General features: G+C 33.2%; 1 protein-coding gene across 1 annotated transcript in view; it reads right to left on the bottom strand.

Annotated features, from left to right (window-relative positions):
- The window catches only part of Sema1a (semaphorin 1a), a 751515-nt gene that overhangs the window by 713618 nt on the left and 10645 nt on the right, over positions 1 to 27252 (bottom strand). Inside the window, 1 exon segment of the mRNA XM_065501135.1 lies at positions 1000 to 1629. Within this exon segment, the coding sequence (XP_065357207.1) occupies positions 1000 to 1156 (157 nt within the window). The 5' untranslated portion in view covers positions 1157 to 1629.

The raw sequence follows: 27252 nt of genomic DNA, 5'->3' as shown, positions 1-27252 counted from the left end.
ACCAAAATTGACATAATTAAACACTGTGTGTTGTTTTTGTTTTGAGAGAGTTTGAAAGAATTATTCGATTTTATTCGTCTCAGATGTTCGTCTTTCTAACAGAAAGATCGTGTTTTCTGTGTGTATAACAAAAAAGCCGAACTTTTGTTTACAACACGACCAACATACACAAATATACATTCACAACAACAACACATAATATAATTTTTTTTCTGAAGATTTTTATTTTTGACTTATTTTATTGCTACCTCAACTGCTACTTAGCTGCTACTTCAACTGCTACTTAACTGCTACTTCTTCTACTACCTCAACTGCTACTTCTATTACTACTAAATTTTAAAAGTAGCAGAATTAATAAAAAACTAATGACTGCTACATCAAAACATTTTCTTTTTTAAGGTAGCAATAGAAAATAAATTACTCTGCTACTTTTAAATTTTTCTTTTATTAGTACTACTACAACTACTGCTACCAAAATGTAAAGGTAGCAGTAGTAGTAGTAATTATTGACTCCGAGTTTTTATTAATTTTTTAACTAGACTACTTGTGTTTTTTCGTTGCTACTGCTACTTGTAGTCTAGTTTTTTAAACACTGGTTGTTTGTATGGGAAATCTTGGAGCAAATCACTCGATATTAACAAATCAAATGTTGGCTCCAAATCAAGATCTATAAGATGTATCATTTGAACGATGCTCTCAGTTCTAGTGATTGTGATAAACATGTCATTCAGGATGAAATATCTTGTGGAATATTTTGGTTCAATAGTTTTGTGTTCTAATAAAAAAGTATTTAATAAAAATTCACGATATTTTTTTTGTGTTTTTACAATGAAAGCAAGAATGCCTCAACATTATGACTAACTTTGCGAACACGTATTTTTTTACATATTTTGCTTATGACAAACTCCAATAAGCAAATTAATAAAAAAAATATCTTAATCATTAGCATATGAATGAAAAGAAAACAAGAAAAAACATTAAGATATTTGTACAACTTACCTAATTCCACATATAATTTTGGTCTTACATTCTCCTGCCAGGCACTTAAATTTCCAATCACGAATAGTGTCAATATAAGGAAGACTTGCATACTGCTACTTGTACATGCTGTACATAGATGATGAGAGGCCATTTTTAAACGTGAAAATTTTGACATTTTATTATGTCTGTTGCTTACTCTCGCTCGCTAGCTCGCTCACTCAAACTTTGGGTGTTTTAAGCACGTTTTAAATATTTTCTGTGGATTTGTTTATTCTCCTTCTATCTCTGTACAAAATATTACAGCCACAAATGAATTGATATTTGTATTCAATTTAATTTGTCTTGTTTGTAGCTGTTTGCCTATGGACGTATTTGTTGGTTAGGCAAAATTTCTTTGCGCCCAGCTGATATATTTTGATTATATGGGATGTGAGCGGGGGATTTTAAACAGCCATTTATTTGTTTATAGTAGTTGGAAACAAAAATAATGTTAAAATTATTATGATTTGTTAAGAACCGAAAAATGATTTTTTTTATATTCCGATTGTTGCCTTAATTCGATGAAAATTGGCAACGTTGCTGGTGGTTTAATGCTGTTAGAAAAACGCCATTTTTATACAGCTTTGTGGAGAGAAAGCCATTTAGAGTCTGGAAAGAGAGAGAGAGGAAAGGAAAATTATGATTTGTATAGGAGACAAAGGTTTTATAAAGAGTTAAATATTAGCTTAGCGCACAAACATGATAAGTCTACGTTTTATAAAAATTAAGATTTTAATACAAAACGCTAGAATAAGTAAAAATACAATGCTTGCTTAAACAAAGTTTACAATTAGTTCGTTTTTTCTTGCTGTCTTACCGATATATGCAAAAGAGCTAAGTCCCATTTGTTGTATGCAAACATTTAAGTCCATTTTATTTTCTTAAAAATGGTATTTTCTTAATATTAAAAAACCAATGATTTTAGAACGTTTTTTTGGCTCTCCTGTAAAATTTATGAAAAGGGACTTAGCGCTTTTGGTCACTAAGCTAACGATGTGGAGTTTTAAAGGGTTTAGGTTTACAGTTAAGTACGTGAATTGTAATGAACTTTTTCATTCAATTTTTTAATTAAATATTCAAATTAGAAGTCTTTCAAATCATTGTTAAACACCACTATTTTTGTGTTTTAAATATTTTAAAAGTTTTGCAAATGTTTAATGAAGTCTTTGTTATATTTTCACCTTCATACTTAAAATTTTAACCAAATTCTGTTCTCTACTTCAAGCTACAACCTCCATTTAACAATTTCGCATGTTTTTCAAACATTTAAATCCATCTTCCACCAAAACCTGACTGCACTTAAGCAACTCCCCAAAAACCCAAACAACACCACAGCAAAAGAATCAACAAAAAAAAAAAACCCAACACAAAGCAGAAACACTTAATTACATGTTGTAAATCTAATTTGATTGTTGTAGCTTAAAATAACTTAATTTTAGCTGCAATATTTATTAAAAAAATAGCAAAAAAACTAAATGAAATCAAACAAATTATCAAAACGGAACAACTTGACATGTAGGTAACAACAAAAGGAGGAGAACTATGGAGCCCTGTTTATTATAACTGCATTGCGTGTAAAAACTAAATTAAAATAAAAGAACTACAAGAAAGCATACAAAAAAAACTTTAATTCTTAATGAAAAACTTTGATTTCTAAGGGTTAAACAGCAAAAAGTTTCATAATACAGCTGGCAAAAACGTAGAAAACATACGGTAATATTTATGCAGTTTAATCTTTTTTTTTTTTGAACTCTTTTCTGCTTTTCTTGTGCTTTTGAACACTTAATTAGGAAGAAATAAACAAGTTAATGAATCTCCTCCTCATACTCATAGTCATTATATTTTTTTTTGGGAAAAATTTTTATTCATGTTTTAGTTTTTCTTTTGCAACACAAACACTCCGGGTGTGAGGAATACAAGTATGTATAAATACAATTTTATAATAACTTAAAAAAAAGTTTGTCTACACCTTTATTTGATTTGTTATATTTTTTTGTTTTCACAAACAACATAAACATCAAATGAAAATATTTTTCAAATAGAAAAAGTTGTTGAATAGAAACTGAAGATGGTAACAAGTTTGTAAGGGGTTGCCAAGAACTACAAATTAGAATAAAATATTAAGATTAGTTTTTATTTGGAACCGAAGGACCAATTTGAAGTACTTTGGTAAGACTTTGTATTTGAATAGTTACTTTGTAATGAGCTAGTTTATATAATCTATAATTCCTTAGTGAATAATTACACTGTGCACGAAATTGACACTTTTTTTGTCAAGCGGGGCACCCGACGGGTTAACCTAATTCAAGTATGCTGAATTCGAGATATACCGTTATTTCAAAAATGTAGAAGGTTGCACAATATAATTGTTTCCACAACAATTAGATCTTCGCTTCGGAATGACACAAGGCGAACAGCTGTATGAGCAGGACGTTTTTTTTTTCAATGGAGAACTTTCGACCACAGCCTGATCTGTTAGAACAACAATTTTTAGAAATCACAAACCATTTTTGGGGAATTTTCCCTTTAATCCTTGCAATAGGCAAAGTTAATTCAAAGCTTCTGACATCTTTACAAAGCCGAATAGAAATCAAAAGAAAAACTCTTCTTTTCTAAATATTACTTTTATTCTTCTCTCAGATACAGATCCTACCTGCAACAGATCTATCCTTCCAAGTGTCTTGGACTCTTCTAAAATACCTTTACAAATTTCAATGACTATTTGTCTCGTAATTCTTCTTGTACCATGAAGATCTTTCAAGCAAGCAAAGTTTAACTTTATTCTTTTTAATTCTAAAGTTCTTTTAGCGGAGTATAAACTCTCAAATTGCCAGGCTATCCCACATCGAATCAAGTACTTAGTCGATCTATATCTTCATATAGAAATTTGGAACTCTTAATCCTCTAACCCGCATGCATTACAAAACAACAATTATCTCAAAAAGTAATTTTTACCTTCGTGAGAAGGGTATATATAAGTTTGTCATTCCGTTTGTAATTTCTACATTTTTCATTTCCGACCCTATAAAGTATATATATTCTGGATCCTTATAGATAGCGGAGTCGATTAAGCCATGTCCGTCTGTCTGTCTGTCTGTCTGTCTGTTGAAATCTATTTTCTGAAGACCCCAGATATCTTCGGAATCCAAATCTTCAATAATTCTGTCAGACATGCTTTCGAGAAGTTTGCTATTTAAAATCAGCAAAATCGGTCCATAAATAACGGAGATATGAGCAAAAAACCGGGACAACTTCGATTTTTGACCTATTTTTGATCTATATCTGGATTACTAAGTCATCAATATAGACAATATGGATATCTAATGATAGATATTTCAAAGTCCATTGCAACTATGTAAATAAGGCTAAGTTGGACCTACAATGGGTCAAAATCGGGAAAAATATTTTTTAACCCGAATTTTTTTTTTTCATCAAAAAATTTTTTTGTCATACATTTTTTTTTTCAAAAAAAAAAAATTAAAAAACTAAAAAAAAAATTTTAAAAAAAATTAAAAAAAAAAATTTTGTTTGCCTAAAAATATTTAAAAAAAATTATTTTAAATTATAATTTGGTGAAGGGTATATAAAATTCGGCACAGCCGAATATAGCTCTCTTACTTGTTTTTTTTTTTAATTTAATCCTTTGAAGGTCGAAATGCATTCTGACTTTTAGTTTTTCTTCTGTCTTTTTTTAAAAAATCAAAGTTTTACTAACTTTTAGTCGCCCGATCTATTCGTTCTTTTTCATTAGTTTTTTAATAAAATCGTATGATAATTATTTTGTTTTACACCTAAACCAGCAACAATAACCTGAGGCACTCTTCACCATTTTGCTCCTGGTTCATAAATTTAATTTGCAAATCAGTTTCTTAGGCTGTTCTGAGTTTATTGGGTCATAATTACCCTAAAAAACATTATTCGACAAATTTTTTAGATTTTTTTTTAAAGTTTGCGGGTTGGAGGGTTAAATCATCTAATAAAATATTAGGTTATGAAAACAAACAAAATGTGGTCAATGAACTTCAACAAACTTAACGTGGTACAGTTGGACGACACCAAACATTAACAAATGCGAGAGAGAGCCACAAAACTCTTGAAGACAGCGCAAAAGGGATGTTTGATGTTTGATTACTCCTAAAGCTACGTTTCCGCATACACCGTAATCGGCATCGAAAACGAAATTCCATACATTTGCACCGAAAAAAAATTTCGTTTCAGAATTCAGCAACGAAAATTGGGAACGAAACGGCACCGAACAGTAACGAAAAACGTTGTTGGTTGTTTTCGGTGCTGTAGCAACGAAATTATTTTAATTATTTATTTTATTTCAAATTTAATGAAAATCAAAATGAATAAAAAAATAAATTTTCTTTATTGGTAGAGAAAAAAAATAATAGATTTCGTCAAAAATTATGAAATTCTATTTAATGTGCGACATACAAAATTAAAAAATTATTTCGTTTGTGAAACGAAAACATTTCAGAAACGAGACGGTGACGAATACCAACGTTTTTCAGATGCTGTTTTCGATATCGGCGTCGATTACGGTGTATGCGGAAACCCAGCTTAAGTAGTAATGGCAATGGAGCATGAGTTCTTTCACCACCCAGAGCTGAATAACGCCCGTAACGTTATTTATAATTTGAACGAATATTGAGATTTTGAAGTTCACAGTAAAGAATACCTTCATTAATTGAATGAAAAATGTGTTCCGAGAGACTGAAGTATTCAGTTTACAGAAGACCTAACCAAGTCTTACTCCATTATTAGGCATCTATTCCAGCGACTTCAGATGCCTAAAATCAAAGATCATTCTGCAATTCACTCAATAGTTTGGTTGTGGTTTCAAAAGATTATGAAAGCGTAAGTGTCGGGAAGGATCTCTGGAGATTGCACACTGCGAAGTTTTTAGTTTGCAGGAGATTTATTCCATCCTACTCCATTATAGAGCATATATCCCATTGATTTCAGATGCCTAAAATTAATGAGCATACTTCAATTAACTGAATAGTTTAGCTGTGTTCTTAGGAGATTTCGAGAATGACTTCATAAATTTCATTAACAATGTATTTTGCAGTTCTTCTTGTACCAAAAAGATCTTTTCAAGGTTTCACATTATTCATAAATTAATCCAACATTTAAAAAGAGTATTAATATTTTGAATTTTGCAGTGGAGATTACCATAGTAAATTTACTCTAAAGTGAAGGTCGAAATGAAATCAAATGCTTGACCACTCCAAAGTTTCTAGACTCCTTCAAGTTTAACTACATTATTAGACATGTATCCTAGCTACTTCGGATGACTAACATCAAGAAGCATTCTGTAATTGATCAATTGGTTAATTGATTCTCCATTTTTTTTTTTTTGAGCATTTTCATGGAAAGCGTGTATGAATGTCGAAAATAATCTGAATTGGTTGCTACTCCCAAAAAAATTCATGTATCTTTAGAATTCTACAAATAATCAAGGATTGGATTGGATTAATGCGGTCTAAACAATCTCTGTAAATGTTCAAAGTTACAAAAGGGATCATGAAAGTTTGAAATTTATTTCAAACTCTACTGATTTCATATTTATCAATTATATAGTGCGAAGTTTGTTGGAGTAAACCGCCTTAAATCTCCATAGTGAGGTTTGAAGGAAACTAAGAGAATATCGTCGAAGATTTCTAAGCTTATTTGAAGTTATATATAATTTAGTTATATCGTATATAGTTATCCCAATCAAAATGCTTAAATCTTTGAAATTATTGAGTGAGTTTGTGTAGAACTTAAGCGAATAACTGACGTCAAAATTACCAGACGACATTTGAAAACTCAAACCTTCCAAAGGGTAAGAAATAAAAGAATACCATGATAATTCATCTCTTTCACAGTTTCTTAATATACACATTCATTTTAGAGTTGACCTCAAAATAAAACTAAAAACCTTTACCTATCACTTTATACTTGGAATTCTAAAAACAATGATAAATGGGGAAGAAATATCATTGTCTATGTTTTCCTAATTTATTACTCCTTACAGGATTTTCTCATTAACTTTGGCAACTCTTTCATTTGTTAAATATCATACACCCACACACACACCCAGCAAGAACTGTTAGTCAAACAATCAGAAATAACTAGAAAAAAAAACTAGTATCAACAGCAATAAAAATATGTCAGTTTTGAAATGTAATAGAAGAGTGCAAAAATAGACAAATAGAAAATAAAGATGAAACAAATGGAAAGGAAAGAAAAAAAAGCCAAAAAGGAACGAACAAAGAATTACATACAAAATTTCCAACACTGACAACATAATTATGAGGGAATTCACACATAAAAACTAAAGCAGAGCACACACAGTTGAATGCAATCGCACACTAACACACCGGCACATAATGAAAGACAATACAAATACATTTGAACTATAAATTACAGCATACTGAGAGCATGTGAGGCATTTGAAAGCAGGTTAAATTAGTAAATAGATGATGCTACGAGGGCAAACTGAAAGGAATTGTGGAATAGAACTTGATAGAATCTCGATGTCTCATTATTCTTTGTCGGGTTCTGCAGAATCCATAATTTATATCGACAAAGAAGTCATCATCATGACTGACTTTGTTTTCTATGAACACATTAAGTCGGCATTCCTCTAATATCTGGCGGTTTTCGTATATTTTATTGTCTGTTGAGTTTTGATAATTTCATATATCATCACAAAAACTCATATCCTGTGACGATTTTCGTTCCCAACTTTTTGAAGTAACCCTAATTTTGCCATCTCTGGGTCAGTTTTGTACTTCGATTATTTCATGTTCTGGTGCATTGCAATGGATCCAGGTTTTGTGGATGAAGCCAAAGTTGATAGTTGTGGCTTAGTTTGCTTAGTTGGTCATTAAGTATAATCACATAGCTTGAATAATGCGCCTACTCACCACTAGAGACGCTATAACCTGTACTAATAACCAACATAAGACGCAATTTCAGAGTAGTCAAACAAAATGCTTGCATCCTCCTTTCACCACCTTTCCTTCTCCATCCTTCTCTATCCGTTTTCCAAACAAAGTAACATAATTAATATATGTGCTATAATTGCCTAAGTGTTATTTCCTTTAAAAAATTGGCTCCACTTAGTTGCGATGAATCCATATATTCAAATCGTCGAATGTTTTTCCTGATGGTTTTCCGTTCAATCTTCTCGAAGACAGTCTATAATTGAACTATTTGTAGTTCGAATCGTCGAATAATCCGAATCGTCGAAAAATCCTGCTGTCTATGATGGTTATCCGTTGAACCTACTCGAAGACAGTCTATAATTGAACTATTTATAGTTCGCTCTTGTGCTTATAATATTTTTTGTTCTGGTGCTTTGCATTGGATTCAAGTTTTGAGCAGGAAAGCAAAAGCTTAGCGATAGTATACGAGGATGAAGCCATAAATTCTTCTAATATCTAATAGTTTGCTTTATAAATTATGTGATTTGACAATTCTATCGTCTCTGTTGAGTTGTGATGGATCCTCTGCGAAACTCCCTCAGGAAGAACCAATAAGTTATATTTATTTTGAAAAATCTCGTCACCTATTAACTTTTTCGATCCAATCTACTCGAAAAAGCACTTTAATTGGAAAATTTTTGGGTTGCTCTTTACATTTTGTTCTCTGTAATGTTGCATTGCACCCAGCTGCTCAAAAGCAAGCAGAAGCTCGGTGATAATCCACATGAGGGAACTTGGAAGTTCAATTTAAGTTATTCAATAGTTTCTTAGTATATAATGACTTTGGACTATTCTTATGTCCCTGTTGAGTTATCATGGATAAATATTTCATTGACGGCGACAAATTTCGTCACCAAAAATATTCTTCGATCCTATATACTCCAAGAAACTCTCTAATAGGACTATTTCTGGTTCGCTCTTGTACTTGTGCAGGAAGCAAAAGCTAGTCCATAGTCCATTTCCAGACACCCGCAAGTTTGACATAATTAATTCCATAGTTTCCTCATATTCAATCGTCTCTGTAAAGTTGTGATGGATCCATCACTTATGATAATTTCTGGGTCGCTCTTATGATTACATAATTTATTTGTTCTCTGCTGCGTTCAGGAAGCAAATGCTCGGCAAAATCTGTCTAATAATCCACATGAAGGAGACAACAAGTTCGACTTAATTCAGAAGTTACTTAATATATAATGTGCTTCGACAGTTCGATCGTGGAGTTGTGGTGGATTAACAGCGAAAAATCTCGTCACCTATGATCTATTTCGGTCCCACCTACCCAAATAAACTATCGAATTCAATTATTCCTGAATCCTTCATCTAATTTGATTATTTTTTTATTCTTTGGTATGCTCAAAGGTTCCAAGTTTTGTCAAAAATCCAAAAGTTCTTCAAGGATTCACCTTGCGGAAATCAATAGTTCAAATCTTCTTGGTATCGTTATCTTAGATCCATGTTTCGTTAAAAATATCGCTCATACATACCCTTAGACTATTTTCAACAATATTGCAACAGCAATAGGATACAGTGTTTCAAATATTCCAACACAGCTTCGCATCGGAACTTGTCAACGAAAAAATTATTGCTAAACTTTCAGTGACATCTTCTAGATGTGAAAAGAACTTTTCAGATTGATTCGACTATTCTCAAGTCTCTGTAGAGTTGCAATGGATCAATATTTTGGAAAATCTCGTTTCCTATGATCTTTCGTGGTTCCATTTTCATAAAGAATCTTATTAATTCAATAGTTTCAGGAACCCTCATGTGGTTTGATTAATTTTTGTATATTTCTTTCGTGGAGTAGCCCACCAGTTCGACTCTTTTTTGTCATCGGTGTAATAGATCTAGAGTTCGTCCAAAATATCGCTCACACACATTTACAGAATTTTCAGCGATATTGCAACAGCAAAAGGATACACTGTTTCAAATATTCCAATATAGCATCGCATCGGAACTTGTCAACGGAAAACTTATTTAAAAACTTTGAATGATGTGGAAAGAACTTTTCTAGAAAGAACTTTTCAGATTAATTCGACTATTCTAAAGTGTATGTTGAGTTGCGTTGGATCTATGTTTTATTGACGTCTAAAAATCTCCTCTCTTATGATCTTTGTTGGTTATATTTTCACAAAGAATCTGGAACCCTCATGTGGTCTGATTAAATTTTGTTCGACTCTTCTTTGTCATCGGTGTGATATATCTAGAGTTCGTCCAAAATATCGCTCACACACCCAATTACAAAATTTCCAGTGATATTGCAACAGCAATAGGACTATTCTTTTTAACGGCGGAAAATCTCGTCTCCTATGATCTTTGTTGGTTACATTTTCACAAAGAAACTCTCTAATTCAATAGATCCTATATATTGATTTATAGTTCTTTCTTGTGTTGCAGTTGATCCAGGTTTTGTCCACTATCCAAAAGTTACGCAAAAATTCACCCGAAGTTCCGGTTGATTTCGGTGTGATAGATCTGGGGTTCCAATTATCAGCGATTTGCAACAACAACTTCATGCCATCTGTTTCCAATATTCCAACATATATAGTGGAACATGTCAATGAAGTTTTCACTCATAATACGACTAACCTAAAGTCTCCGTTGAATGGCGAATAATTTGATGAATCCATATTGCATTAATGGAGAAAATTCTCGTCACCTATGATATTTTTCGGGTTCATGTACTCGAAAAAAACTTTCTAGTTCAACAATTCCTCGCTCGCCCTTGAAATCTAATTATTTTTTATTCATTGAGGTACGACATTGGATCTAGATTTTGTCCAAGTACCAAAAGCTGGGCAATAATTCACCTGGAGGAACACATCAGTTTGACTCTTCTTAGATATCGGTATAGTAGATCCTGGTATTGAGGCTATGGATTGGTTTGTGATACCGATCAGGCGTTGTTAGTACGAATGGGAACATGCCAACGAAAAACTTATTTAAAAACCTTTGGATTTGAAAAGAACTTTTCGGATTCTCCTTTTATTTAAATGTAGCTGTTGTGAGGGTGTATGTCAGTAAGAAGGTTTTAATAATTGTTAAGTAAATGTATGTATGTGGGAGTGTGAGTCTGTGTACGTGTAAGAGAAAGTTTATGTGCATGTATGGTTAACACTCATTCACTCACTCATTTGCAGGCACAAATGTATTTATAAGTTGCTGTGCTGCAATTCAAATGGAAAAAATCTCAAATTGTTGCAATTTCCTTTGCTCCTAATAACTACCAGCCATGTTTAAAAACGCATACACATACAGATCTACATGCATGTGTAGGTGTATGTTTGAATTTACTGTTGATGTTACCTTTCCTTTGCCGTTAAAAGATGTCAGAAAACTCATTACACGTTTTTAGCACAGTTTATTCTCCAGCAGTTGTGTTGTTTTTTGTATCCTTCATAGCATTTTTTTTTTGTTTTGCTTTTATTTGTATTTTAGTCGTTTTGTTGCAGTTGAGTTGAGTTTTGGTTCACTTTTTTTTTGTTGCTTTTGCACGTTTATTTTTTTTTTTTTGTGTTTTATTTGTTGTGCAACTATTATTTGTTTTTATAGGCGAAGGCCATTGAGAAAAGGGTATTTACCTTTTGCTACCTTTAGTTTTTATTATTTTCCATTTCTGTTTTTGTTTGCCTTGCTGCTACTAAAGAGCTACAGCTACAGCTGCTGCTGTAGTTGTTCTTCTTGAAATGCAAACAAGTGTTGTGTCCTCTCACTACTTCTTAACAAGTGCATCATCATGAGATGTGGGCGGCAGTCAGGCTGACTGCCTGGCTGGCTGGCTGGCAGGGTTGGTTTGTTTGGTTTTTCATGTTTTCGTTTACTTTTAAACAATTACAAGTATGTATGTTGCACTTGCTTGTATCTCCTGTATCTGCTCTTGGTTTTCATCATCATCATCCTACTCATTTATTACTGGCATTTGCACATACTAGTTTTAACATGTTTTAACCGTAATCATACTTTGCATACACATTTATTCACATATATTTTGCCATATTTGCATCTTAGATAAAGATAGTTGCAAAATATGAATGCAAACAATGTTAATATGTTGTTACTAGTTAGAGGGAGGTTTGGTAAGTTTCAGGAAGCTTCTCAAACAACTAAACATTATAGTTTGGAAATGATTTCGTGAAGTAAAACTTAAACCAAGAGATTTTCCCGGAATAAAATCCAAGAATCTATATTTAGAAAGGATTTATTCGTATTGTTAACATTGTTGGGATTATCTCAAAATAATAATTCAAGAAATATCAATGCCTTCCTAAAAAAAAGCGACATACGTTTTTGGAATCACTAGGATGCCCTTTTGACATTCAGCTGAATTTTCTGTCAATCAAGTTTCTGGAAGCGAAATAAACACTTCCAGAAACACAAACATCTGGTAAATACTTCTTAAAGTAAAACTTACACACTAGGTTTCTTAGTATGAAATAAACTATTTTGAAAAAGGAAACAACAAGATATTTTCCAGGAAAATTCATTAAACTCAAGTAGATTGGATATTTAGAAAAGTTATATTCATGTTAATATTATTGAAATAATCTGAGAATTATGTTCAAAGAACATGTGGTAATAAAGTGAGGGAATTGGCAACACATTTTTTAAACAGTTTTGGAATCACATTCAATAAAAAAACAGTTCTATCATATAGCTTGGAAAAGTTTCATTATTGGTCAGTATTTATAAATTCCAAAGTCTTTGATGCTAATATTTCTCGAGGAATCGATTATTCCCTGAACGCTAGTGTATTTCGGATTTCAACGATATTTTTGTATTCAATTGTTAAACAATTAGCAAAATATCATATTATCAAACATTCTTGGAGTATTTTCCCAGCACATTTGCCATTCTCTAGAGTTTCAACAACCCTTACCGAACCAAACCTTTTGTCCATTAATATCTGGGCAAGAACTTATACAATTATTGTATTTTATATTCTTTGGGCGGATCCATTCAGGGGAATAAATGGGAGAAGAAGGAACTTCGCTCCGCAGTTCCTTCAAAGCTCATATTAACTCGAAAAGTTATATTGGGTTGTGTGGAAGCGGATCTCTTGGGTCCGTTAGTCCGCGATAACTTTCTCTGACGAAGGAGTATAATAACTTTGGGTTGATCCCAGATAAATTAACTAAGCAAAGCTGAGCCTGACCTTGTTCCCTGTCAGGGTCAGCCATTTTTAATATAAATGAAGTACAGTCTCTTCCTCCCATTCATCATTATAAGAAGTGAGATCGAAAAATCTTAACCTACAATTTTTTTCATTTGATTGAAATTATTATTACAACTTAAAAAAATATTATTTTTATAGTTCTAATCAATAGTGATGAATTTATGAACCTTTTCCGGAAACCCTTCCATTAAGGTTTTTATTGAGCTTTCTGTCACTTTGTTCGAACAGGTAGTCCATCTCCGTTTAAGATCTACCACACTTTTGGACACATTTTTTGTACTCTTCAATTCCCTTTTAACGAGAACCCAATATCTCTACACTGGCCTTCTCGTCAGGCAGTTTGGAGGATTTGAATCTCTTGGTACAAATCCCACATTATTGTTCTTGTGCCACTCAAGATCTTGCTTACCATAGTGACAGGATGCCAAATCAGGTCACATTAAGAAATCTTATGAATGGAAGCATCCTCTTTTGTAAACTTTCCTTGATGTAAATTTCTGTATTTATAGAGCTCTTTGTAACAAATGCTTGGCTTCTTTAGCAGCAACTGCATATTGCTTGCCTTACCAAGAAATTTTTTGGGAAAATTTTCTGCTTTTGGGTCCTAAACTTTTCTACAAAATTCCCTCGAGCATCAGCAACATAAAAATATTGACCAGGAAGCTGGGAAAAATATTCCAGAACATACGTTTCGTCATCCGTGCTCTGTGAGATTTTTATAAAATTTTACTTCAATTTCCGTGCTCTAAATTTTTAGCAGAGTTCTTATCAGGAAGTTTTTGAGCCTTGTATGTTTTTAAACCTGCATTGGCTTTAAATTTTCGTACCAAATAGTCCGAGTACTGAGCTAACCGGACTGCTTTCCTACCGGATGTGTTGGGAGCTCTTTTGAAAATGCTTTCTATTTATTGGCTTTAGAAACATCAACGGACAAGTTTTCCCGGTACTGTTTGATAACATTGAAATCAGCTTGACGACCTTTGATTGTTTGGCCAAATTTTTGTAGTACCAAGTTGGGTTTTGTTGAAAATATTTAATAATTTTAGTACGCACTTCTTCCTCGTTACTCATTTTAATCAGATTAACAACAACTGAACATAACTGACATACACATCTGCTCAAAATAATAGATACACCAAAATTTATTTTTTAAAAACGAAAAAAAATAATGGTATATTGTAAAATTATAAAAAAAATTCAGTCGATTTTTATTTATAGTTAAAAGGAGAGTAAAAAACAAAAACAAAATATTTCATAATTATATAAATATTATAAAGTAAATTAAATTTCTTAAATTTCGGAAAATTTGGTGCTCATAATAATAGATACATTTTTAAAAATTCTTATTAAACAAAAGCTAATAAATTTTATCTTAAAAAAATTAGTTTATTATTAAAGTAAAGCTAGTATCCAGTATATCCACCTTTGTTTTGTAAAACTTTCTCCACTCTTCTGGGCATACTGGATATCAAGTTCTGACACTTCTCCAATGGAATCTCGTACCATATTTTTTGCGTTTTCTCCCATAAATCGTCTTTATTTTTGAAAACTTCCTTCGAAAGCCTTATCTTTAATTCACTCCACAAGTTTTCTATTGGGTTTAAATCAGGGGATTGGCTGGGCCAGCTTAAAACAGGTACGTTATTCTCCAAGAAACAGTTTTTAACTAATCTTGAACTATGTTTTGGGTCGTTGTCCTGCTGGAATGTCCATATTAATGGCATATTTTCCGATGCATATGGAAGCATTACGTTTTCCAATATGTCTCTATACACACTAGCATTCATGGTATCTTCTATTCGGAATATCGGACCAACACCATTCCATGAAAAGCAACCCCAAACCATTATGTTTCCCCCGCCATGTTTTACCGTCTTTTTTGTAAATTTAACGTGGAATTCTTTTCCTTTTGGTCGGCGTACATTTCTTTGGCAGTCGTTTCCAAACAAATTTATTTTTGTTTCGTCGCTCCATAAAATATTTCTCCATTTTTTTTCGCCTTCACACCCGGACCATTGTAAGTGCTCTTTAGCAAATTCTAATCTTGTCTTGATATTTTTTTGGCGCATTAGTGGCACTTTTCTGGCAATTCTTCCCGGCAATTTAGCTTGTAAAAGACGACGACGAACTGTTTGTGGACTGATTTCGTTACATAGCTCCGCAGAAATAGCTTTCGATGATATGAAAGGGTCTTTTTTAACCATAAGGACGATCCGCCTATCTGTTTCTGGACTGGTTTTCTTTGGTCTACCGCGAGTTTCTCTTTTTTGTTTTTTAGATAAAGCATTTTGGACAAAATGTAAAGATCTTCCTATGCTCTTTGCTATTTCCCGTAATGATTTTCCTTGATTTCTCATCGTTTGAACAATTTTTTTTCTCATCTTCGGTACAATGATGATTTCGTCCCATTTTCTTCAAAAGAGTCCTATTTTTTATAAAATTGTTGCTAAAATTTAAATTATACGTACTGTTTCACGTAAATAGGAACAAAAAATTGTATATAAACAAATTACAAATTACTGATGTGTATCTATTTTTGTGAGCAAATAATTTTTTGTAATTCAAATAAATTCGTTTTTAAAAATCAACATGAAAGCAAATAGTTGCCAGATTTTTGACTGACATGACATTGCCAGATAGAAATTTTAATAATATGATGTATTCTTAACGCTTGCGAGGAAATTTTCAATGTTACCGCCATTTAAATTTTTTCCAATTAGGTGTATCTATTATTTTGAGCAGATGTGTACTTTTCAAAGGTAAGTTTCAGGAAGCTTAGCAGACACTTCAAAAAAAATCGAATAATTCTTGATTTTTAGGTTTTAAGTTTTAAGGAAAAACATGTGTAAGCCTTAACATGTCAATTGTCAGATGTCAATTCTTAACTCCTTCAATATTCATTGAAAGCAAGACGTATCTCTTGGCACTATGTCCTGTTATGACGGTCAATAGAGAAAATCTGAACAACAGCACCGTTCTTCGAAAGTCGAAAAAGCCCTTGCCACTCAGCTTGTTGTTTTATTGCCGCAGTTCTTCAAACCATGTTCAATTTGTACGAGTAGAATGACAATCAAGTGATCAATCTCCATTTATCTGGCGGGAGAATTGTCATTTTCCGAACAAGAATATTTAACCTTATTCATATAATTTTCATCAGTTATAATTGGATTCTGAGCAACCGGAAACCCAGACACTTACTACACTTCCTGCCGCCTTTTCAAAGAAGCTGACAGGTTTTAAAGAAATCACAATACACACCACCCTCGTTGTTTACATACGTTCTAATGTTTACATACATGAATGAGTATATTGACATAGAATGTTGCACCAGTAAAAGAAAAATACATATGCAGAGAAGAACTGCAGGAAAAAACAACATTAAGTACGAGTAAAAGAAGATGAAATAGATGATGAAACATGTTGGTAATTAAAAGAGTGTCATTGTAGTGCAGAGTTTTTAAGAGTTTTAGTACAAACATCATATGTATCTATGTGTACATCGTCATCATCATTGTCATCAACGTACGTACGTCAACATCATCTGGTGTATTCTTTGCCTTTATTGTTACTCTAGTTGTTATATTTATTATTGCTGAATTTTTTTTATACTGCAGATGCTGTTGCTACATTATACAGTGCGGGGAAATGTAAAAAAAGTGGGAAGAAATCTGTAACTTGTAAACGGCTAGTCCAATTTTAATAAAATTGTTCATGATTAAGTTATGAATTTTTGCTAATAAGGGATCCAAATCTATCCTGATTTCTTGGAAATATCTTGCTTTTAATTAACAATATCTCGTAAACTATAAACTATAAGCTATAGCAATGCTTTTTGTAGGTCCCTAGATATCCCACTTTGGTGCTTTGAGGCTCTGCCCCCTCTTAGTGCTTAAAGTCCGAATTCATTACTTAAACTCCGTTGGCATAGATCTTTGCCTGAAAATCCATGCAGGTATCGGGTAATCGAAGAGACAACAGAATGTCCAGTTCATCTAAGAAAATTCCAGAAAAAGGCACGGGCTCTTTGATTTTCTCAAATGAATTGGACCTTCTATTGGACAGCCTTGCATCAATCAAGGCTCTTAACTCCCCCCTTGGTCCCTTGGTAATCGTATCGAAATTGATAGATGAATGGTCTTTGAGTGAGACGGAACTCTGGCCCAGTCTGACAGAGGATAGGACTAGAACTCTTTTGTCTTTTGGAAGGAATTCGATCACTGAGCATTGTATGATAGGATATATGTCGAAACGTATGGGTTACCCACGTTATTGTAGAAGTTGTTTGGATGAAGAGGAGGAGGAATCGGTACAGCACCTTCTATGTGCATGACCAGCTTTACAAGATCATATACTACTATATCTTGGTAGAGCTCTTTGCCATGATCTGGACTGTCTCAGAGATGTGTCACAAGTAAATATGATCAGATTTATTAGAAGTACCGTCTGGTTCTCACGGGGACCACAGGAATCACATAGTCAACGAAATTAAGGAGGGAAATTATTCTCCCTTTATGTATGTATTCTCAGCATAAGGAAATAGGGTTTCTTAGGATACCACAATGGGTCACAAGGCCTCCGAGTGAACTCGCTAACTTGCAAGCAACCCAGGTAACCTAAATGCGTGGCGATATTCCAACTATCTTGAGACTAGGAAATATATATTTCCGCTGGTGTGTGCAATAACTGAACACTGTCTCATTGGTCGGCTTTCAAAGCGACTGGAGCTTGAATTCAATGATTTCTATAAAAGCTGCAGAGATGAAAAGGAGGTGGAAACCTCTGAGTACTTCTTTTGTCACTGTCCCGTGTTGGAGAGAAATTAAATGATCATCATACCATGACCGTCTTCGGTGGTATGATGAGGCCCATTTTATGGCTTTAAGGCTCCACCTCCTCTTATTGTTTAAAATCCAAATTAAATCCAAATAAATCCAAATTTAAACTCAGTTACTCCTCTATAACCCGAGATACTCCACTTTGAGGCCCAAATTCAAAACTTAAACTCAGTTACACCTCCTCTAAAGCCATGGACAGTACCTAATAATACAGGTTTGGCATTTGGTTAAACTGAATATTGAATGCTTGGCGATATTTCAACTCTCTTGCAAACATAGATATCAGTTTGTACTTTTGACAGGAGGCATATCTTTCCGCTGGTTTGTGCGATAACTGAACAATATTTCATTGGTTGTTGTTGTAACAGATCCGCTGTTGTTGGAAATTCTTCCCTGGGGAAAAAACATCAGGCTGATACAGCTGTTGCTGGGTTGTTTAACCGATTGGGAATCGGGTTGTTCCGGAACGTATTTGTAATTGTCGTGGGAACGTGTCTCATTGGTCGGCATTTGAAGCGACTGAGAGTTGAATTCAATGATTTCTATAAAAGCTGCGGAGATGAAAACGAGAAGGTAAACTCTTATGTAACTGTCCCTTGTTGAAGAGAACTTGAATGACCATCATACCGTAACTGACTCTCAGGCTCCGCCCCCCTCTTAGTGTTTAAAGTCCAAATTCAAAATTTGTACTTGAAGTTACATATTTATTTCCGCATTTTTTTTGGTCATTTCCCCCACTGTGCATTAGTTGCTGCAACAATAAGTAGAAGGGAGAAAAAAATACTAAAAACATTAAAAACACACATACGTTGCTTTTGCTTTTTGTAAGAAAAACCAAGTGTGAAATTAACAACATAAACAAGTGCCAAGAGGTATTCTTCCAATTGACTAAAGACTTTTTTTGTTTAATGGTAGTAAAAATAAAAGAGAAGATAAAGCAAACATGCACGTTATAATGCAGGTAAATGAGTCAATGGAATTAAACAAAGAAATTTGGAAAGGAACAGGAATTTCTCTTGAAGGAATCGTGGCAACGAAAGTTCCAATATCGAATATTAATTCATAATGCCTAACAAAAAATTGGAATAAAATCCCTTTGAAAAAAGACTCAGTTGTCCCACCATCTAAAATATGGGAGCTTGGCATTCCGTTTGTCCGTCCATCCGTCTGTCTGTTGTTGGGACCATAGGCCCTAGAGGAAAGCACGTACAGTGTTTAAAGTTTCCCAAATATATATGTTATTTTTGGGAATGAAAGAATCTTCTAATTGTGTTGGAAAGAGAAGACTTTTAAGCCGAACCAGATAAGTTAGTTTTCAGACTAGCATCCACTTCACATGAGATTATCAATATGATGGCAGAATTATTATTTCTAGCTTGTCATTATCGTTAATTACACTGTTTGCCCTTTGCATCATTCCACATTTATCTTCATCACCATTTGGAAATCATCATAAATTCTCCTCCTAAAACAGTTCAACTCATTAATATATGGTTCAGCTGAAAAGTGTTTAAATTGACTTTAAATCACATTTTTAGATTTTCATTTTGGGAGGTGCCACGCCACTTTACTCTACTCTACGCCACACACGCTCCACATCCTCTATCCTGCAGACCCAATTTCATGAGTAACTCTGGCTAAAAAGGATAAAGGATTGTTAGACGACAAACCACTAAACATGTTTTGCGGAAATAAAAATGTTGTTTGTTATTGTTGCTGGCACCATGTTATACACTAAATGAATGAATGAATTCATGTTTGAATGTATGTTTGGATGTGTGATGTTGCCACTAAATGTGGTAATGTATTATATTGTCGCTGTGTTATGTTGTTGTTTGCATTGTAACTATTTTAGCAGCTCTATGAATTTCCGTTGTATTTTAACTGTGATTCATTTTTATTTTTTTTTGTGTTCATCTTACATTCAGTTGTAGTAGTGTTGTTTCCTTTTTTAAGTAATTTTTTCGCTTTTATTTTTCTTTTTTGGCCAGCTTTGGATAGGAATACATATGAGCTCAACAACAATGGAAACAAACCCATTGATAGCAAAGTACTTAAAACATGTTAGTAACGACATAGCTGCTATCGCAAAACATAAAACCCCAACCCATATAAAGCCTAAAAGGGGGCCACTCTGCCCCGAGTATTCTGGGCGAGGGGTTGAGGCCGAAGAATGTTTTTATGGATTTTTAAATGAAAAATAAACCACAGTTTTAGCTTTTCATAACAAGGCATGTTGTAGTAGCAAATTTGAACAAAGAGATGAAAATATAAAAATAAAACGAAATAAGCTTTTTAAAGGAAATGAAAATGGAGAGATAGTAGTAATGAAATATTTATTTGTATGATGAAAACAAAAAAAAAAAACACAGATTTAATTTAGAATATAAAGTTAGAAAATAAACTAAGTCACTATTTATATTTGAGATAGGTAAACACCGCTTAAATTTGCCCTCGGCTTGATGGGTCACTTGGTCACAGCATATTGTCCAACGAAAGCAGCTAGCTCTCACATGAATAGAATCAACGGAAAATATCAAATAATATCGTTTAGATTTTTGGGGATAAACAACCATTTTAGTTCTAATTCATTCAAGGTTTTCCTTTGTAAACGTTCAAAATAGATTGTTTTCCTAAAAATATCAATATTACATGAGAATTGTTCTTGAATGATTTTCGTGTGACTAATCCTACAATTATACTTGGTTCTCAGATACACTAGACTTCAGAAACATTCACGAAGCAGTCATGTGAAAATGTAAATCCTTCTTTTCGAAACTCGCAACCCACCAACAGAAAGATTGCTTCCTGTTGACTTATTTCAACCAATTCGAATGTGGTGTAATTCAAAAGATGAATTAAAGATCGAAACTAGACATAAATAACCAGAATGGGTCTTTCGAACCCCATAGACTTTAGTCAACAGTTCAATAAAGTGGCGTTGATGACGTTGACAGAAAACATTGACTTCGATCAACTCTTCTTTGCTCGAATGATCAGATCTGAGACTTCGTAAAATGATTCACTACATTGACCTCAGTAGACTGTTATTTAGAGAGGTCTCGCAGCTTCCTCTGCACAGGGACGTCTGTCGAATTATAAATATAGAAACCTTGGTTGATCGTCTAGAACAGAGCGTTTGACTATCCAATGCAGATTATTCGCACTGCTAACTTCAACTGTGTGTTTAATTCCATGACTTTGAGCTGCCAACGGTTCACTGCATCAGCCTGATAAACTCATAGCTGCATTGAAAAGTCGTAGATTTAATTAATCGACAACCAACAATAAACTTGAACTGAACTAGAACTGAACTAGAACTGAACTAGAACTGAACTAGAACTGAACTAGAACTGAACTAGAACTGAACTAGAACTGAACTAGAACTGAACTAGAACTGAACTAGAACTGAACTAGAACTGAACTAGAACTGAACTAGAACTGAACTAGAACTGAACTAGAACTGAACTAGAACTGAACTAGAACTGAACTAGAACTGAACTAGAACTGAACTAGAACTGAACTAGAACTGAACTAGAACTGAACTAGAACTGAACTAGAACTGAACTAGAACTGAACTAGAACTGAACTGAACTAGAACTGAACTAGAACCGAACTAGAACTATTTCCTATTTCTCTCTGACTTTAAAATAAACATTTCTGCTTCTTCTAACCTGCCAGAAATCTGATGCAATTGATTTTTGTCTTATTTAATTACTTTTCGCACATTTTCATGGAGTATTAAATTATTAATGAAAGAAAATTCAATTAGTTTCTTTAAATTTTCTTTAATTTCCTTTTTTTGTGTAACAAAAACTTTCACAAGAGCTAAATTTAAGACTGTTATATGATTAAAAATATACAAAAAAAAACTCAAACACGAAACACTTTAAATAAAATTTTTGATCATTATTTTATGCCATCAAAAATGACGGAACAACTTTTTTTCTGGAGGATAAACTTACTTCTTGTGTTTTCAAGTAACAGCAGAAGAAAGTTGTTAGATTTTTTTGGTTAAATTTATATTTTAAAACTACAGTATGTAAAAGAGGTAAAGTAGACTGTAGTCTTAGATTTGTAACCGGAAACAAAAATTTAAAAATTTCCAAATATCCGTATCCCAACGAATATTCTTTCTTTCTTACCTCTGATCTGATCTTAAGCAGATCATGTTAAATATTGGCTTCGAGGTTTTTATATATATTTCTTTTAACGTATAACTGATATCCCTTTGAAATCTTGAGTAGTTTGCTTAAAATTCGTATTTGTACTGTTTTACTTAAAAGTAATTTGTTTCTCGTTCAATCTCTTGTAAAGCACAAGTTTTGGTAAATTTATTTATTTTTTAAGAAACTTTAAAGTTTTTTTTCGTTTGTTTGTTTTTTTGGGATAAATTATTTTCCTCACTTCTGTTCTTTAGTTATTTGCAGTAATTTTAATGAAACAAATAAAACATATTTCTTTTATATTATTTTCTTACTTTACAATGAAAAAAAAAACATAGTTTCTTGTTGTTTAAAGAAATCTTAATTTATTTACATTCAACACACAAAACAAAACAAAAAAAATACATGAAAAAGCAGCTGCATTTTAACACATGCAATTTCCAGGCTGTGGTTATTTACATGGTTGCAGTAAAGTGTAGTGTAACTAAGGGGCCAAAACCAAACATTTCCACGTACCTAAATAAGTACACATGAATATTTTCCTTCATTTTCTTTACATTAATGTTGTGATGTTGCCATTTACCAAAACGAAAATAACACACAACCGCATACTAAATAGAAAAACAAACACATTCTGAGAAAAAAAGTACATTTTAGGAGGAGGAGAAATAAAAGAGGGCTGGAAAAAGGACAAGTTTATAAGGGGTTTAGGCAGTCAAAGTGAGACAGAGAGCCAGATAGACAGATAGTTAAACGTACTTAGAGAGTAACAAAGTTCTTTGCAGTTTGTCTGTAGTATTATGGTGGAGCAAAAAAAATCTGAATATATATCCTTCTAATAAATAGTATTATTATGCTAATCCCGTTATAACAACCTTATTTAACACAAACACACATCCAGCAATATATAAACAATATATAGAGTTTCACATAAAAAACGCTAATATGGTTTCTGGTGTTAAGGATAGCGATTTTTAAATGTAAACTATGCAAAATGTTAAGTTTTTTATAGACAGAACAAGTAAGAGAGCTATATTCGGCCGTGCCGAATCTTATATACCCTTCACCAAATTATACATCAAAATACAAATTTTAAATATTTTTAGGTGAACAAACATTTTTTTTTTGCAGTTTTTTCATTTTTTTGGAAAACTAATTTTTCGAATTGTTTTTTTTAAATTTAAAATTTTTTTTTTTTTTAAATTTAAAAAAAAAAATTTTTGTGAAAAAAAATATCGGGTTAAAAAATATTTTTTCCGATTTTGACCAATTGTAGGTCCAACGTCATTGCAAAGGTCTTTGAAATATCTATCATTAGCTATCCATATTGTCTATATTAATGACTTAGTAATCCAGATATAGGTCAAAAATCGAGGTTGCCCTGGTTTTTTCCTCATATCTCAGCCATTTGTGGACCGATTTTGCTGATTTTAAATAGCAAACTTCTCGAAATCATGTCTGCCAGAATTATTGAAGATTTGGATCCCATAGATATCAGGGGTCTTCAGAAAATTGATTTCAACAGACGGATAGACAGACGGACATGGCTTAATCGACTCCGCTATCAATAAGGATCCAAGGATCCTCCGCTATCAATAATATCCAGAAAATTAAAAATGTAGAAATTACAAACGGAACCCATCTTCACCCCGTGGTTGGTTTTGTTACGATGTCTGACAGTCTAATTTATTCCAGTTTATCGAATGTCAATATTTATCCAAATATTTTGACATTGAAAGTCTAACGATTTATTCCAAATGGATAGTACTGCTTTGATCTAATGAAACTCCGACATTTTCTTTCCAAGAACTTATTGAACACAATCATCATTTGTTAGATTTCTCATCTCATGAGGAACATCAGTTTAATTTTGAACTGATAGATCCATGCTGCATCGCTTGTCGTGGTCATCGATGTGTTTGGAAGCATTGCAATCGAATTTATCGAAGGAATTTCCAAATTGTGTAGTTTCCAACACGGAAAAATCTTTTTAACCCTCAAATGATTAAGTAATGTTAAACGTATGTAAGAGGAACTTAAGCCCAAACAAGCCTAAATTTTACAATTACTCATTTGACTAACTTACAAACAATTTTGGACGACATAGATGAAAATCTTTGTGGAACGAAAGACGATCGCGATTGCATTGTAATCGGAAAACCAAAGTCACAGGACAAAGAGGTTTGATCGATACATAGAGGATCTCTTCAATCTGATTTAAAACAACGACCTCACTCAACATTCAAATGAAGTGACTTGGATCGAATATTCTAGTCTAAGACTTCAGTCAATGATTCGTATTGAATTGCACGAACTTTGTACTCAGTTTTGAGGAGACTATGGCCGACTTCAGTCAGCATTGCAATACAATGACTAATAATTGAATATGCAACTCTGAAAACAGAGACTGTGGTTGATTGTCTAATACAAAGTCTTCGAATCTTCCACGCAGCATTTTCGCATCGATTTGATGTTATTGTACAATAGAGAGGTTTGAACAAATCCTCTATACAGAGACCTCTACAGACAGTTTAATATAGAAACATTGGTAGAATGTCGGTTTTGAACTGCCAATGTTCAATACAGTTCAAAGAAGTGTCTGGGTTGAATTTTCAGCTCTGAGATTCAATACATCGACTTTGGGGAACCGTTCATTAGAGAGGTTTGGGCGATGGCTCTTAGGTTGAATGTGAAATACAGAGTCTTCGACTATTCCAAGCAGCATTTGCAAACTTCGACTTGATGTTAAATATATCGATATTGTAAAATAGAGAGGTTTGAGCGAATCCTCTATACAGAGACCTCTACAGACAGTTGAATATAGAAACATTGGTAGAATGTTAGTTTTTTTTTACAGTTTAATGAAATGTCTTTGGTCGAATTTTCAGCGAATTTGGGGAACGGTTCTTAGACATGTTTGGGTGATGGCTCTATACAGGGACCTCGGCTTGGTTGATTGTCTAATACAAAGTCTTCGACTATTCTACACGAACTTCGACTTTATGTTAAATTCAGCGACTTCGGCAAAGTTTGCAATACGGAGACTTTGCATGGTGAGTCAATACATCGACTTGTTCAATATATGGACTTCAGTCACCTGTGCACCGAATAGACTTCGGTCTAATGTTAGAAGTTTAACTTAATGACTGTTTTACTTTTCAATACATAGACTTTCGTTGACTGTCCAATTCAGTATTCGGTCGACTGATTAATACAGCCAATTAGGAAGACTGTTCAATTCAGCATCTTTGGCAGTTTTCGAAACAAATCAACTTCAATTCCTCGACCTTCGTCAACCGTTCTAAGCAGTGACTAAAGCCAACTATTTAACATAGAGACTTTCATCGACTTCGGTCCGCTCTAAAAGTCTGTAAATAATTTATCACACAATATTCTTCTTTTCCAACTCAGAGACTTTTGTCGACGGATTCTACAAATCTACTTTATTGAACAAATGTCTAACAGAGAGACTTTCGTTAACTGTCCAATACAGTATTCGGTCGACTGTTCAATGCAACAATTTTGGCCGACTATTTAGCAAAGGGACTTGGGCTTTCTGTTCAATTCCTCGACTTTTTATACAGTGACATCGTGACTATACTCAACAATGCAATATTTCGACTTCCATCGACTTTTAAACACCGAAAATTTGTAAATTCATTGGCAACTGTTCCACTTAGCGATGGCTCAATAGAATGGCTTCGGTAGACGATACAATAATTCGACCTCAATTTCAGTTTAATGCGGCTGTATTTTCCAATTGTTCAATACACTAACCTTGGTCAAAACTAACAATTTAGACGATGATTAAATATAGTAACAGTCGGTCGATTGTTCAATAAAGTGACTTCGTGTGATTGTTTATCATTAAAAATTCGGTCGATTTAATACATCAACTGAGGCGACAATTTAACTCAGACGCAATTCTAAAAGGTTTAATAAATCAACTTTAATCCACTGTTACATCGACTTCCTTCGACTATTCAATACATTTTGTCGATTATTCAAGTTAGCGACCTCGCTGAATAGTTTAACCCATGTTGTACCACTACCCGAAATCATTTACATTTTTTCCAATTTTTGGTTTCCATTAACCTCCTGATTACTGAAACCGAAAATGAAAAAAATCGGGTGGCCAAGTTGGGCGTGGTGAACTGTTGCGAAAACGCTTGTTCGCCTTAATGACACCAAGGAGGAATATCATTTTTAAAATCGGAAAAGTAAAGCCTCTAAACTAAGGATAGAAAGCTAAATGATTCAAATCGAAGGTTTAAAACCAGTTTTATTTGCATTTAAAGATGGTGTTGCGAAAACGCAACGGCGGTACAAAATGGGTTAATCAATTTGGTCAATAATTTAATCAATCGAGTCCATTCGAGTGTTTAGCACAGCGATTTTGGTCCGCAATGGCTTAGTTCGATAGTTTAAGTATGGAGCTTCGGTTAACGAGACTATACATCGACTTCCTCGGATTTCGTTGACTGTTATTTCTTTCACTTGTATTGATTCCCCAGAGACTTAGACGAATCAATACTTAGACTGTTTGTCTTCGATCGACCGACTGGACAACTCGGAGATGTTTATCGAAGGTTCAATGCATCGACTTCGATCGATCCTTCAACACATCGACTTCGATAAACAGATCAATATAGTGACTTCGGTCAACGGTAAAGTGAAGATTTGTTTAAACTGCGACTTTGGTTGACTGCATCACGGATTATCAATTTTTAAAAGGACATACCAGATAGTTTAACAATTTCAATTAAATATTTCTTCTTCTATATTTCCCTTCCAAAAAAAAAGAACAATCAAGAAAGTCAAAAAGTTTGCTTTTTGATTTCATAAAATAATAATTATTTGTTTTCTGCTTCGTATTAAGTACCACGAATGTTTTCTTTAAAAGTTTTAATAAAACATGCGGCAATAAACAGCTACAAAGTAAAGGTAAACAATTTTCTTATGATATAAAAAAAAACTGTAATAAAAGAAATTATTATTTAGAAGAAAGAAAAAAATAGTAGAAAAACTTTTACAACAAGTACAGAGACTACAAAATCTTTCCTAGTTTCCTTATTTGCTTT

Source organism: Calliphora vicina, chromosome 2 (assembly GCF_958450345.1).
Source record: "Calliphora vicina chromosome 2, idCalVici1.1, whole genome shotgun sequence".
Taxonomy (NCBI): Eukaryota; Metazoa; Arthropoda; class Insecta; order Diptera; family Calliphoridae; genus Calliphora; species Calliphora vicina.
Note: the sequence above shows the minus strand (reverse complement) of the source record. Positions and strands in the feature narration are given on the sequence as shown.